This window comes from Salmo salar, chromosome 29 (genome assembly GCF_965601325.2).
Source record: "Salmo salar chromosome 29, fSalSal1, whole genome shotgun sequence".
NCBI lineage: Eukaryota > Metazoa > Chordata > Actinopteri > Salmoniformes > Salmonidae > Salmo > Salmo salar.
The window spans coordinates 24,910,248-24,926,304 of record NC_138319.1 but is presented as its reverse complement, the minus strand read 5'-3'; the positions used below and the strand labels follow the sequence as shown (position 1 = coordinate 24,926,304).

Sequence of the window (16,057 nt, the reverse complement as noted above, 5' to 3'; positions counted from 1 at the left end):
TCTTTAGATGTTGTACACATGAAATTGTGTTATTCCGAACTTTATCCATTACGTTATATTCCATTTCCCCCATACTACATAACGAGATGTCCTGTTTGGGTTAAGTTTTTCAAAAACAAGTGAAATCACAAAAAAGGTATGGACCCTTCTATAACATGCCATTTACATCAGAAATAGATATTTGGTTGTAAAAAATAACTTCTCCTTTTAAAAGGAGGTCAAATAATGCCTTTTATTGCATTATTCGGAGTGGCATCACAGGAGACCCCTTGAAACAGTTCTATGGGCAACATGCTGGCATGTACTACTCTTCTAGCTAGATGTCTTCTGCTGTTTAAGTGGAAGGATTGGTTTCCTCCTACTTTTAACCATTGAATAAAGGAAGTTATGCAACATCTCAAGCTAAAGAAAATACGCTACTTCGTTAGGGGATCTGCAATTCCATTTTATAATATCTGGTAACCTTTCCTATCCTTTGTAGAAGACATGGATCCAACTAATTTCACAACTCCATTAACCAACCCAAATTTGAATCACTATTATTACTCTTTTTAAATTATTATTATTATAAAACAGTTTTTTTTAATAGTATCTTTGTATTATTTTACTATTTGCTTATATTACTCATTGTATATCATGTCTGGTTTTGGGGTGGGGTTCTGTTAGAGCATGGAGGGGTTGTGGTGGGTTTTATTTAGTAGGGGATCCATGTGTGTTCTGTTAGAGCATAGGGGGGGTGGGTTTGATTTGGTAGGGTATCCGTGTGTGTTCTGCCCTCTACCTGTTCGTTATCTGTAGAATCATAAAAAACACGGAAAGGAAATCAACTACAATTAAGGGGAAAAAACATTGTCAAAAACATTACTGATACTTTTTAGTTTTGTTTTCTTATTTAGCAGATTTTGATGCCGTCACGGACCCGATCATGAAGGCTAAGATGGTAGCCCTGAAGGGAATCAATAAAGTCATGGCTCAGAACAACATGGGAATGCCCTCAATTGTCATTAACAGGTAAGGCAAAAGCTTCCCCAATGCTAGCTTTGAGTTCTTGTGCTAGGTAATGTTATTTAATTGAAAGGGTAAAAAATTATTTAATGTTCCCTAAAGCAATGATCCTCTCAGAATTCAGCATACGCCAGGAGCCCATGGACCAGATGCTGCTGCCACTCTGCCTCCACATGTGTTTGGACAGGTAAGCATCGTGAATCAACCACTGTTTGTCTATCTATCAGTCTGCCTGCCATATGTTTCATATATTATGCTAGAAAAAAAGGCCACATTATCGTTTAATTGTCTTCGCAGGACGGGAAGTTGGCTCCACAGATGGCGAGACCGAACCCCCCAAATTTTGGACCTGGATTTGTCAGTGAGTGGACAACCCAAAGTTTTTCTATTTGCATTTGATTATGACATCCTCATTCATTTTAACCAAATTATTAATCATAGACCCATTTGGTCTCTTCAGTATTTCATTTGTTGACGACCATATCCAATCCAAGGTCTATTCGATTTCACTTGTATGTCTTTTGGATTTATGTATACAGTTTTGTCTCCCGTCTCTCAGACGATGGCAAGAGGAAGCAGTACGAGGAGTGGCTCAAGGAGACCCAACAGCTCCTGCAGATGCAGCAGAAGTTTCTGGAAGACCAGATTGGGGCCCACAGGAAATCCAAGAAGGCCCTGTCAGCCAAACAGCGGACGGCCAAGAAGGCTGGCCGTGAGTTCCCTAAGGAGGACGTCGAGCAGCTGAAGCATGTGACAGAGCAGCAGAGTGTGGTGCAGAAACAGTTGGAGCAGGTAGCTAACTAAATGTAGCAAGGGTTCATTGCAGGCATTCTATGTTGAGGTTTATGAAAAGATTGGGATTTGAGTTATTTCTTTAGTCTCTTGATTCTACATCTTTACATGGCATTATCTGTAACATAATTGGAAAATCCTGAGACCTTAAATAATGTGAAGATGTGAGGTTGTACATGCTGTGTCTATATAGAGCTGTCATTTACCTTGGAGAGGTGGATAAGAGAAAGATCTCATATCTTAAGCCACTTGAAACATTTTGTATTTGAATTATTAGGATCCCAATCATCCGACGCCAATGGCAACAACTAGTCTTACTGGGGTCCGACACATAACTAAAAAGACATTACAGACAAAAGACTTTACAATTTACATACATTTAAAAACATGAACATGTAGTGTGTCTGAATATTTCTGAATGCCCTGTACATGACAGTACATACACACAACAATTAGGTCACATGGGGGAGAGGTGTTGTGCCGTGAGGAGTTGCTTTATTTGTTTTTTAAACGATGTTTGCTGTTCACTTGCACTATATAAGATGGAAGGGAGTTCCATGCACTCATGGCTCTGTATAATAGTGTACGTACAGTTGAAGTTGGAGGTTTACATACATCTTAGCCAAATACATTTAAACTTATTTTTTCACACTTCCTGACATTTAACCCTAGTAAAAATTCCCTGACTTAGGTCAGTTAGGATCACCACTTTATTTTAAGAATGTGAAATGTCAGAGTAATAGTAGAGAGAATTATTTATTTCAGCTTTTATTTCTTTCATCACATTCCCAGTGGGTCAGAAGTTTACATACACTCAGTTAGTATTTGGTAGCATTGCCTTTAAATTGTTTAACTTGGGTCAAACGTTTCAGGTAGCCTTCCACAAGCTTCCCACAATAAGTTGGGTGAATTCGCACGTACTTTTTCAGTTCTGCCCACAAATCCTATATAGGATTTAGGTCAGGGCTTTGTGATGGCCACTCCAATACCTTGACTTTGTTGTCCTTAAGCCATTTTGCCACAACTTTGGAAGTATGCTTGGGGTCATTGTCCATTTGGAAGACCCATTTGCGACCAAAGATGAAAGTCCTGACTGATGTCTTGAGATGTTGCTTCAATATATCCACATAATTTTCCTGCCTCATGATGCCATCTGTTTTGTGAAGTGCACCAGTCCCTCCTGCAGCAAAGCACCACCACAACATGATGCTGCCACCCCCGTGCTTCACAGTTGGGATGGTGTTCTTCGGCTTGCAAGCCTCCCCCTTTTTCCTCCAAACATAACAATGGTCATTATGGCCAAACAGTTCTATTTTTGTTTCATCAGACCAGAGGACATTTCTCCAAAAAGTACGATCTTTGTCCCCATGTGCAGTTGCAAACCGTAGTCTGGCTTTTTTTTATGGCGGTTTTGGAGCGGTGGCTTCTTCCTTGCTGAGCGGACTTTCATGTTATGTCGATATAGGACTCTTTTACTGTGGATATAGATACTTTTGTACCTCCAGCATCTTCACAAGGTCCTTTGCTGTTGTTCTGGGATTGATTTGCACTTTTCGCACTAAAGTACGTTCATCTCTAGGAGACAGAACGCGTTTTCTTCCTAAGCGGTATGACGGCTGCGTGTTCCCATGGTGTTTATACTTGTGTACTATTGTTTGTACAGATGAATGTGGTACCTTCAGGTGTTTGGAAATTGCCCCCAAGGATGAACCAGACTTGTGGAGGTCTACAATTTCTTTTCTGAGGTCTTGGCTGATTTCTTTTGATTTTCCCATGATGTCAAGCAAAGAGGCAGTGCGTTTGAAGGTAGGCCTTGAAATACATCCACAGGTACACCTCCAATGATGTCAATTAGCCTATCAGAAGCTTCTAAAGCCATGACATCATTTTCTGGAATATTCCGAGCTGTTTAAAGGCACAGTCAACTTAGTGTATGTGAACTTCTGACCCACTGGAATTGTGATACAGTGAATTATAAGGGAAATAATTTGTCTGTAAACAATTGTTGGAAAAATTACTTGTGTCATGCACAAAGTAGATGTCCTAACTGACTTGCCAAAACAATAGCTTGTTAACAAGACATTTGTGGAGTGGTTGAAAAACAAGTTTTAATGACTCCAACCTAAGTGTATGTAAACCTCCGACTTCAACTGTATTTTTGAATTTGTTCTGGACCTGGGGACTGTGAAAAGACCCCTGGTGGTATGTCTGGTGGGGAAGGTGTGTGTAAGATGACTATGCAAACAATTTGGAATTTTCCGTCTTTCCTCAACACTTTACTCAACTCTTAGCCAAGAGAGACTGACATGCATAGTATTAATATTAGCCCTATGATTACAATGAAGAGCAAGATGTGCCACTCTGTTCTGGGCCAGCTTAACTAGGCCTTTCTTTGCAGCACTTGACCATATACCTGGACAATAATCAAGATAAGATAACTAAAGCCTGCAGGACTTGCTTTGTAAATAGATTCACTCCATCTTTGAGGGCTTAATTTAGGGTTTTCCTCTGGCCTGTTTGTCTTTAGCTCCCACATCCTGTTGGATTCCATCTTATCGATTTTCTCTTGAAATTAAACTCTTGATGTTGGCTCAGTTATCAACTCTTTGCTTCGAATTCCTGTCCCCTCAATTTTGACAATCTTAACTTGTTTGTGACCCTCCTCAGCAACACACACGGCACACAAACTTCATTGCTGAAAAACAGCTGCTACTTTAAAATAACTGTTTGGTTTCTTGAGAATCAAGGGAAACATTGAGCCCGAAAACAAACCTTTTGACCTTTTCTTATCAAAAAAAATGTCCCTTTGCTAATTATTTCCAACTTCCGTGACCTTTTCAATGTGGCGAGGCGCGAGACAGAAACACAACAGGAGAACAAAGGCATGATTTTTTCTGTGAAGTTAACACACATCCTCCACTCAGTCAATATTTTCACAAGTTTGTTTTAAAGAGGTTTTACTATGATTATGCTATTTATCTGGTATTTACTTCGTAATGGTTCAATCTGATTTCTTGTGGATTCATGGAAACATTTACTGTATCGATACGCATTATCTGGTTCCAGGTAGTTGCCAATTTTACGGAGGTATTTTGAATAAGTAACAGGAAATGGCATTTGATCACTGTTCTTTCTGTGATTGTCAGGTAAATACCAGTTCTAATTTGACTGTAAAAGCAGTGCCTAAAAATGTCTCTCAATACCATCTTGCACTGTGAAGAATTGGGTGGGATAACATTCAGTCTGCTCACATTTCTCTTATTGTTTTTTTTCCTCGTGTTATTTCTCTCTGGTAGATTCGGAAACAGCAGAAAGACCATGCAGAGCTGATAGAGGAGTACCGTGTCAAGCAGCAACAGCTAAGTCTACAGGCTCCTATGATGCCAGGGATGCCAGCTCATGCTGCCCCTATGATGCCCAGGGGGCCCCCTTTGGGCCAGCCCATGATGACAGTGCAGCCCCACCCCAGCCAACCTAACCTTGCCCGCATGCCCGACGTGCCAGGCTGGCACCCTGGGGGAGCCCCAGGACCGATGGGAGGCCCGGGTCCAAGAATTCCAGCTCATATGCCCCCTGCCAGCCCTGCCCAGTTACCACCCCAGACCCAACTACCGCCTCAGCCTCAATCAGCCTCAATGGTGCCCGGAGTAAAAGCCACACCTGCAGGCAAAGGAGCAGGAACCCAGGGAGCAAGCGGTGGTGGTGGCAGCAATAGCCTCGCTGTGAAATTTGATGACAACAATCCATTCAGCGAGGGCTTCCAGGAGCGCGAGAGGCGGGACCGCATGAGGGAGCAGCAGGAGAGACAGCGGGTTCAGCTGATGCAGGAGGTAGACAGGCACCGGGCCATGCAGCAGCGGCTGGAGATGGAGCAGCAAGGCCTGGGTATGGGTCCCGCCGGGCTCCCACACGGCTCCGGAGCGACTAACCCCAGTGGGGATAGCCTGGCCCACATGCCATTCTACAATACTGATCTGCCCCAAGACTTCATGCAGCCCTCTAGACCTCAACAACAAGCACCCCCACAGCAGGGGCAGCTAGGGCCCATGTACCCCCAGCAGGGCAACGGGGCCTTCATGCTGGGGGACAAGCGCAGGCCTATGCCCAAGACTGGGGATTTTGGTGGTCCCGAGATGGGTCCCAATTTCCGTCCCAAAAACCCCATGCTGCAGGGGCTCAACTTCCCCTCGGGACAGCCCCGTCCCGCCAGATTCGGAGGCCCTGAGATGATGCCCCAGGGTGGGGGCCGAGGCGAGGGACAGGGACCACCGTTCGGAATGGACTCATCCACCCCCCTGCCTCCCAACTACCCCGGCTCAGGCCAGTCCTTGATCCAGCTCTACTCCAACATCATCCCAGAGGAGAAGGTCAAGAAGAAGAGGAACAGGAAGAAGAAGAGAGACTCGGTCGATGACACAGACTCTGTCAAGACCCCGTCCACTCCCCACTCAGACCGCTGCTCCCCGCTGACACCCTCCCGCGGGTCTGACACCTCATCCACCCGGAGCCTCAGCATTCCCGGTGAGCAGGATCTGTCCGATCTTTTCCTCCCAGTGGGGTCCTCTGGTTTGGCCCCCTCCACAGAACTGGAGAGGCAGCTCTCAGGCAGCAGCTTAGCCCAGGGTGGCTGCTCCAGCATGGGCTCTGAGAATGACCGGGCCCCCCTGTTTGACAAAACCCTCCAAATCAAGTTGGAGAGCATAGAGACTGAGTGCAGAAGGGACGAGGCGGCCAACGAGGGGTCTGCCTTGCAGCACGTTCCCCGAGCCGGCGGGACAGTAAAGGTGGAGGAGGGAAGCGAGGGGGGGTTTTCTTCGCCCCTCCACGGTGCCAAAGGTGGCGACACAGGGAACGAGCTGCTTAAGCACCTGTTGAAGAACAAGAGCACACCCCCACCGGTCGCCAATGCCAACCAGACCCTTCCCACACAGCAGATGTCCTGTGACAAACTGCGCTCAGAGCAGGAGGACTCATCAGACCGCAAAGCCACTGCCAGGCCAGCCTCCACCGCCAACAACATGGTGAGAAGGGAAAGACCACAGTATAGCATAGGTTACTGCATGTTCTATCTGAAATCGAAATATTGGGGTACAAAATTGGCTAAGCAATTGCTATACAGTACTACATTCCTAATGAAAACTCTTTGTTGTGTAATAGTAGCTCACCAACCTTGTCTCGTTGTAATTTCCCAGACTCCCCGGCGCAGTCAGCTTACAGGAAGCACCGAGCTCCTAGAACCCTCGGTGCCGGAGCAGGGCAAGAGGAAGCAGCAACGCAACAAACTGATGCATAAAAACGGGGTGGAGAAACCACCATCGCGCTACAAGAGGAGGAAGAAGGAGGAAGAGGAGAAGCAGATTGGTTATTCCAGTACTGACACTCTGATGACCCAGCTCAAACAGGTACAGGTCATAGTAGTCAGCCACCGAACAGTGTTGAATGAATGTGTTGATTGGCTGATTGGTCTGGTCATGTTCCCAGTCCTGAAACATAAAAACAAGAGTTTTATTTTGTACATATTTCCATATATGGCATTAAATATTTCACGTGTGTGGTGTCGCTATGTGCAGATTAGCACTCAGGCTGCTTTATAGATGAAAGTGTATCGTTCTCTGCAGTTGCTTAGGTACAAATGTGGGTGTTTATTTTGCTATTTTCTGTTAGCACACCTCATAAATCACTCATCTTAATGTGGAATGAAATGGTCTGTGGATTTTTTTAAAGAATCACTCAACATTTGTGGAAGGCATAAACCGAATATTAAATGAAAAATCGAATACTTAGTTGACTAATAATAAAAGAAAGAAATTGTCATTCAAATTATGACGAGATATACCATGGGTTATGCAGTGGTGAACCTTTCACAGGGTCACAATGAAATGTTTGCCAAAAAATTCCCAAGGCTGCAATTCCCAAGGCATACACTTTTGATAACCATATAACGTTAGGTTAAAATTACTTCAGTTATTACACCCCCAGAAAAGGTCATTAATTACAGTCAAATGTTTTCATTCAATTTCTAGAACTAGTTTTGATCCTGTTCAGTGCTTACCTCGAAATATAAGCAGTGAGAAAGCCTTTAAAATACAGTACCACGTACAGCGTCCCTTCTGCTCTCACTAACCCTCCTTCCTCTCTTCCTCCACCCCCACAGCAGCTTTCCCTGCTGCCCCTGATAGAGCCCCTGATGGGGGTCAACTTTGCTCACTTTCCCCCCTTCGGCAGCGGGCAGCTGAACGGGGAGAACAATCTGTCAGGATCCTTTGGCAGCGCTTCGCTGGGCGGCGTGTCAGACTACTACTCTCAGCTCATCTACAAGGTGAGGAGAGATCACTAGTGTATGCACATCCATCCTATTCCCAGGTGGAGTGTAGAAAAAAGTATAGGATAGGAAAAGGAACATTTTTCCTAGAAAATAAAATGGATAGCCGCACATTGTTGAATGCTCCTGTATACCAAAACAAATTTCCCTAGTTGGATCCAGTTACAATGTTGTGTGGTTTGCCATTTTGTAGCAGAACAACTTGAGCAACCCACCTACCCCTCCAGCATCACTCCCTCCCACGCCGCCCCCCGTGGCGAGGCAGAAGATGGTCAACGGGTTCGCCACGGTCGAGGAGCTTACCAGAAAAGCTGCCGTCTTGGGTGGCCATGATGGTAAAGTGGGACTCAACATTTTCTAAATCTTCTGTGCCTCTGTCTCACTTCTTTGGAGATGTAATGCTGTAGTAATATTATAGCTAATATTAAAGAGTGATCTAAAATGTATTCTATATCAAAGAATCCCTACTGGGATTGCAATGGAAAAAGACACATTTCTAAGGTCTGAAAATAAAAGGAACAATAAATGTTTTACTTTCTCCCTATAGGCCTGAAAGCCAAGCAGCTACCTACAGCGTTCCAGACAGAAAAAGACCTGCTGGCCCATGCCATCACCCAGGGGCCCAAGACGGTGGACGTCCCCGCCTCGCTCCCCACACCACCCCATAACAACCAGGAGGAACTCAGGTGAGCCTTTGAAGGACTTGCAAATCCACATTTCAATGGGAATTTTGCTTCTGAACGGAGAGTGGAGTATTAAACAGACTTATACCCTTCTGCACTACTGAGCTGAGCCAAGCTGTGCTGCCCGGGCCTGGTTACGTGAAGGAGCCCAGTGGTTGAACTAGTTTCCCTGATTCTGTGTACATTCCAGGAGCCAGGACCACTGTGCGGACAGGGACACCCCTGATAGCTTCGTCCCCTCCTCGTCCCCCGAGAGTGTGGTCGGCGTGGAGATCAGCCGCTACCCCGACTTGTCAAATGTCAAGGAGGAGCCCCCGTCCCCTTGCTCCTCCCCTGTAATTCCCATGCTGCCTAGCGCCAGCGGGAAAGGTAAGAATCACACATACACAACTTTCACTCCTGACTGAACAAGGGCTACAAAAATCTAATCCAATTTTATTCATCAGGTGTGAACTAACAGTGAAATGCTTAATTACAGGCCCTTCCCAGCAATCCAGAGAGAAAGAAAATAGAGAAATAATAGATACACAATGAGTAACGATAACTTGGATATATATATAAAAATATAAACGCAACAACTCTGGTTGACATTCTTGCAGTCAACATGCCAATTGCATACTCCCTCAACTTGAGACATCTGTGGCATGTGACAAAACTGCACATTTTCATGACCCTTTTATTATCCCCTGCACAAGGTCTACCTGTGTAATGATCATGCTTTTTAATCAGCTTCTTGATATGGATTATCTTGGCAAAGAAGAAATGCTCACTAACAGGGATGTAAACAAATTTGTGCACAAAATTGGAGAGAAATAAGCTTTTTGTGCATATAGAACATTTCTGGGATCTTTTATTTCATCAGTGTACAAGGGGTACCAGTACAGAGTCACTGTGCCAGGGTACGAGGTAATTGAGGAAAATATGTACCTATAACTAGGAATAAAGTGACAGATCGTAAACACTACCAGCAGTGTATGTGATGAGTCGGTTAAATAGCTTCCCAGACTATTTGCATTAACTACTTATCAGTCTTATGGCTTGGTGGTAGAAGTTGTTCAGGGTCCTGTTGGTTCCAGACTTGTTGCATCCGTACCACTGGCCGTGGGTAGCAGAGAGAACAGTCTATGACTTGGGTGTCTTTGACAATTTTTAGGGCCTTCCTCTGACACCGCCTGGTATAGAGGTCCTAGATGATAGGGAGCTCGGCCCCAGGAATGTACTGGCCTGTATGCACTACCCTCTGTAGTGGTTGGATGTCAAGCAATTATCATACCAAGCGGTGATTGACTGTCAAGATGCTCTCAGTGGTGCAGCTGTAGAATTTTGAGGATCTGAGAGCCCATGCCAAATCTTTTCAGCCTCTTGGGGGGGAAGAGGTGTTGTCATGCCCTCTTCATGACTGTGTTGGCGTGTTTGGACCATGATAGGTCCTTAGTGATGTGGACACTGAAGAACTTGAAGCTCTCGACCCTCTCCACTACAGCTCTGTGTGCTCGGCCCCCCATTTCTTGTAGTCCACGATTAGCTCCTTTGTCTTGCTGACGTTGAGGGAGAGGTTGTTGTCCTGGTACCACACTGCCAGGTCTTTGAACTCCCTATAGGCTGTCTCATTGTCGTCAGCAAACTTAATGATGGTGTTGGAGTTGTGCGCGGCCACGCAGGAACAGGGAATACAGGAAGGGACTAAGCACGCACCCGAGGGCTCCCCGTGTTATTTTATAGTTATGCTGAGTCATAAGAAGTTTTTCTTGTTGGTAAATATCTTTAATAATCATTCCCAGGCCAGTGTTGTACAAGCATCATTTGTGTTAGTTCCTCTATAATATTACATTGTCTGGTTGTTTCCCTCAGGGACTGAGATTAAGCGAGAGGTCAAGACTGAACCCTCAAGCTCCTTTTTCGGGTCCCAGTTCAGACAGGCTCCCTCCTGCTCCAAAGCTGGCCTGGTAACCATAGCTATCACCTTGAATCCGGTCGCAGCGGAGGTGAGTGGTTAAATACAACTGTAAACAACCCATTTTGACGACTATACTTGATCTGATCTTAGACACTAAATGGCAGTAGACATTCTGAAAACATACATACAGTTGAAGTCGGAAGTTTACATACACTTAGGTTGGAGTCATTAAAACTCGTTTTTCAACCACTCCACAAATTTCTTGTTAACAAAGTATAGTTTTGGCAAGTCGGTTAGGACATCTACTTTATACATGACACAAGTAATTTTTCCAACAATTGTTTACAGACAGATTATTTGACTTATAATTCACTGTATCACAATTCCAGTGAGTCAGAAGTTTACATACACGAAGTTGACTGTGCCTTTAAACAGCTTGGAAAATTCCAGAAAATGATGTCATGGCTTTAGAAGCTTCTGATAGGCTAATTGACATAATTTGAGTCAATTGGAGGTGTACCTGTGGATGTATTTCAAGGCCTACCTTCAAGCTCAGTGCCTCTTTACTTGACATCATGGGAAAATCAAAAGAAATCAGCCAAGACCTCAGAAAAATTGTAGATCTTCACAAGTCTGGTTCATACTTGGGAGCAATTTCCAAACGACAGAAGGTACCACGTTCATCTGTACAAACAATAGTATACAAGTATAAACACCATGGGACCACTCAGCCGTCATACCGCTCAGGAAGGAGACGCATTCTGTCTCCTAGAGATGAACGTACTTTGGTGCGAAAAGTGCAAATCAATCCCAGAACAACAGCAAAGGACCTTGTGAAGATGCTGGAGGAAACAGGTACAAAAGTATCTATATCCACAGTAAAAAGAGTCCTATATCGACATAACCTGAAAGGCCGCTCAGCAAGGAAGAAGCCACTGCTCCAGAACCGCCATAAAAAAAGCAACACTACGGTTTGCAACTGCACATGGGGACAAACATCACACTTTTTGGAGAAATGTCCTCTGGTCTGATGAAACAAAAATAGAATTGTTTGGCCATAATGACCATCGTTATGTTTGGAGGAAAAAGGGGGATGCTTGCAAGCCGAAGAACACCATCCCAACTGTAAAGCACGGAGGTGGCAGCATCATGTTGTGGGGGTGCTTTGCTGCAGGAAGGACCGGTGCACCTAACAAAATAGATGCCATCATGAGGGAGGAAAATTGTGGATATTTTGAAGTAACATCTCAAGACATCAGTCAGGAAGTTAAAGCTTGGTCGCAAATGGGTCTTCCAAATGGACAATGACCCCAAGCATACTTCCAAAGTTGTGGCAAAATGGCTTAAGGACAACAAAGTCAAGGTATTGGAGTGGCCATCACAAAGCCCTGACCTCAATCCCATAGAAAATTTGTGGGCAAAACTGAAAAAGCGTGTGCGAGCAAGGAGGCCTACAAACCTGACTCAGTTACACCAGCTTTGTCAGGAGGAATGGGCCAAAATATACCCAACTTATTGTGGGAAGCTTGTGGAAGGCTACCCGAAACGTTTGACCCAAGTTAAACAATTTAAAGGCAATGCTACCAAATACTAGTTGAGTGTATGTAAACTTCTGACCCACTGGGAATGTGATGAAAGAAATAAATCACTCTACTATTATTCTGACATTTCACATTCTTAAAATAGTGGTGATCCTAACTGACCTAAGACAGGGCATTTTTACTAGGATTAAATGTCAGGAATTGTGAAAAACTGAGTTTAAATGTGTTTGGCTAAGGTGTATGTAAACTTCCAACTTCAACTGTACATTTAAATAAACTACCGGGTAACCAAGCCAGACCATATGCAAGATAGACAAAATGGGTTGTCTCGCATAAGGCTGTTTGTATTGGCCGTCACTGGCTATGAACTTATTTGACCCCCCTGACCCTTTCCGGACCTGTAGAACATCCCTGGCATGGTGGCTGCGGTGGCCGACCTGCTGTGTGTGAACATCCCTGTTAGCTACGAGGTGAGCCGCGGCCCCGAGCGTAGCTCCCTGGCCCTGCTGGCTGGAGTCAAGGTGCCTCAGACCCAGGGTGTGGACCCCCACCATGCAGCCATGTTCCCCCAGCAGCCCCCCGCCATGAGGTTCCTGAGACCCCCCGGACCGCCCACCCATCCCGGAATTAGCCAGCAGCCACCTACCAGCGCTGGTCAGTACACACCAGTAATGCAACTTTAAACTACTGATAGTGATGGGAGAAATAGGTGTTTCTGGCCCACAGAGCTAGTTAAATCGTGGTGGAACCATACCTTTAAGTTAGCACTTTCTTTTACTGATTTTCCTATTACTTTCCATACAAACAATTGTCTGTTTCGAAAAGATTTTGAACAAAGAGCTAGGCATGGAAACACTAGTCTGTGTGTGAGCCAGAGCTCTCTGATAGTCCTATCTAGCCTTTATTGATCATGTCTGAGATTTGAAGTTTAATGAAATCCCCTAATGGTTGGGGATGATGAACCTGTTAGGTCTTCAGTTTCAGACTTTCAAAGTATAATATGGTTGTCTTAATTGATTTTGAAGAAGCCATGTGAAATGACCCAAATGCAATCGTACTAGCGGTCTGTTTTGTTCTTGTTCACCCAAGTGTTTTGATTGACGAATTGAGGTTGAAATTGCATGTTTTGTTGGTTGATACATTTAAGTGTTCTGCAATGTTGATGGTCAGTTTGATTGAGTCGTTTGTGTTTTAGGTCCGTCTGCCAGGGGAGACAGGCCTAAACCCCAGTGGTGCTGGAACTGCAAGGTGCTGGTTCTGGGAAACGGAGTCCGCAAGTCCACCAAAGACCTACCCTGCAGCAAACGGGTAAGCCCCAGATCAGTTGTTGCTCGACTGAAGCAAATATTTTTATTTTACTAGGCAAGTCAGTTAAGAACAAATTCTTATTTACAATGGCAGCCAAACCCTAGCGATGCTGGGCCCGCCCTATGGGACTCCCAATCATGGCCAGTTGTGATACAGCCTGGAATCGAACCAGGGTCTGTAGTGACGCCTCCAGCACTGAGATGCAGTGCCTTAGACCGCTGCCACACTCGGGAGCTCCAAAAGTATTGTTAGTTAATTTGAACACGTTTAGTTATTTGAATTGTATAAGCCTGAAAGTCATTCCTATCATGTCTACAGTATCAGTTTGGTTGCTGAGGAATGAGATTTATCTGAGCCAAAAAAGGAATGAAAAAAAGTAAAGCTAAGGCCTGCTTTTATGAATTTATCAGCCCCTCTTTGGGATTGACATTTTTTTTGCGTTCTTATTCAAATTCATGTCATCATTTGCTCTTAGTTCCTCCAGCCCTCCCTTATGTACCATCCATATAAAGAGCTTGAGGTTAAAGTATACTTTGAGGACTTCAAAGCATGCGACCTGCCTCAAGTCCTCCCCTTAGGGGGGTACGTAGAAAACGGTTGCCTTATTATGCTAATCCCCATTCCCTTTGGGGAAGTAACGATCCGCCCCAGAACAATTACCAGTTTAACTGCCTAACCCCCGAGGGACCACTGCCACGACACACTTCCTTATTTACCACGGGAGGAGTCGAGATGGCCCGAGTTGAGTATGTAAATACAAGTCTGTTTAAATCAGGAGTTACCTTTGTCTTCCTCCTCTTCCTGCCAGCCCACACACAGGCTATGCAAATGTCCCGACTCTTTATGGCGTCAACACAATGGCTGTGGCACAGCAGGCTTTTTGATCCATAGGTTCCCATATGTAGGATATCTTCGAGGATCACTTTCAGGAGTGCATATGGGGTAGTAGTAGTTTCAGGACTGTGCGTCTCATGCACGTTCAGGCAGAGTGGCCTTGTCTGTGACCTGGGTCATGTTCATTTAGGCAAAACGTTTTGCAACGGAAAACTAAAATGAGTGTTTCTAATTGCACAGGTTGTTAATACCTGCCTGTTTCACTGAGACGTTTCTTCCTTTTTGTGCCTAATGTACATGATGCTGACTTGTCTCTGCTTTCCACAGGAGAGACCGAACCATGCCGGGGGCAGCATGGTCTTCTGCAGCCATAACTGTTTCGTCCTCCACGCCACTGCCACACAATCCAAAACCATGGACAGTAAGGTGTGTATCTCTAACTGTACTCAACACATCTTTTGCTCTCTTAGCTTTTTGAGAGAACCTCACTGATACCAGTATGGTATGTAGACAATTTGTACTGTCAAGAAAATCCTGAAAAAGTCCAGGATTTTTTTAATGGTGTTTTCCAGGTCAGGAAAAGTAAAAATAATAAATTAATTTCATAGTTTCTGTTAAGGTAATTTATTCAGGCACATTTTATCAAAGGAATAAAAATCGACAGGAACGGAATGACACTTTAGTGCGTCTGTGTTTGCGAGCATCACCTGCATTTGTGCAAGACGAGTGGGCCGTTGCTCAAGTAGAGCAAGACAGTCGGCATTGCAACAGCATGTAGGCCTAGCCTATAAAATGATAGTCTGTTCTCTAAAAACTAGGTAGCCAATTCAAAACATATAATTGTACCCCCTAAGGTCAATGTCCGCGCCCCCCCGCAAAAATTGAATTAGCATAATACAAAAATATATTTGTTGACTGATCTCTCTCAGATATATAGGACAGACAGTTCAGAACAAATTTCCTTTAGACTATCCGTTGTTCCATTCGTTTGTATGGGTTAATAGCAGTAAGGCCAAAATGTATTTTATCATATTCTTTTTTAAACTTCAAGGGGTCTTAAAATTCTAAATCAAATAGCAAAATGATCCTTGGTATGACCTTCCTAAAACAATTCCATATGGCTTAGCTCCCCGGCATAACCCATAAGAGTCTAATTGTTTAGCTATTATTAGCATATAATGTTTTCGTCATGTCCCAAAAAACGTTCCACCGACACTTGCAAATAAGGCCATAATGTTTAACTTTTTTGAATGATTCATGTTTAATTTAAAAGATTATTTTAGAAAGAATGATTCACTTCGATGTTGTATTATTTGGGATTCGTTCAATTCCAGTTGATTTGGATGTATGGGACATTGCAACTCGATAGATGCTAGTCAGCCTGCAAAGTAAACAATTCTAAAGTAGCTAAGATAAATATGACTAAACCAGAAACATTTATTTTAGAAAATGGCCTACCATAGCCATTTGATCTTTGATATATTGAATGAGCAAATTTTTTCAAAAGGCGTGAAATGTTATACATTAAGGGTGGTTAACCATTCTCCAGAAGAGCTAATGGGTGTGCAAGCTTTTATTTCTAATGGGTGTGCAAGCTTTTATTTCTAATGGGTGTGCAGGCTTTTATTTCTAATGGGTGTGCAGGCTTTTATTCCCCTCCAACAAAACACATTTT

The 16,057-nt window shown here is 44.1% G+C and overlaps 1 protein-coding gene across 1 annotated transcript in view; it reads left to right on the top strand.

Moving 5' to 3' along the window:
* Positions 1-16,057, top strand: part of LOC106590429 (histone-lysine N-methyltransferase 2C) — a 206,257-nt gene that overhangs the window by 180,942 nt on the left and 9,258 nt on the right. The window contains exons 29-42 of the mRNA XM_082970632.1: positions 900-1,011; positions 1,108-1,192; positions 1,303-1,366; positions 1,565-1,797; positions 5,094-6,818; positions 6,990-7,199; positions 7,952-8,116; positions 8,313-8,454; positions 8,667-8,805; positions 8,993-9,171; positions 10,654-10,787; positions 12,645-12,894; positions 13,436-13,548; positions 14,710-14,808. Coding sequence (XP_082826758.1) covers positions 900-1,011; positions 1,108-1,192; positions 1,303-1,366; positions 1,565-1,797; positions 5,094-6,818; positions 6,990-7,199; positions 7,952-8,116; positions 8,313-8,454; positions 8,667-8,805; positions 8,993-9,171; positions 10,654-10,787; positions 12,645-12,894; positions 13,436-13,548; positions 14,710-14,808 — 3,650 coding nt within the window. The remainder of the gene's footprint in view (positions 1-899; positions 1,012-1,107; positions 1,193-1,302; positions 1,367-1,564; positions 1,798-5,093; positions 6,819-6,989; positions 7,200-7,951; positions 8,117-8,312; positions 8,455-8,666; positions 8,806-8,992; positions 9,172-10,653; positions 10,788-12,644; positions 12,895-13,435; positions 13,549-14,709; positions 14,809-16,057) is intronic.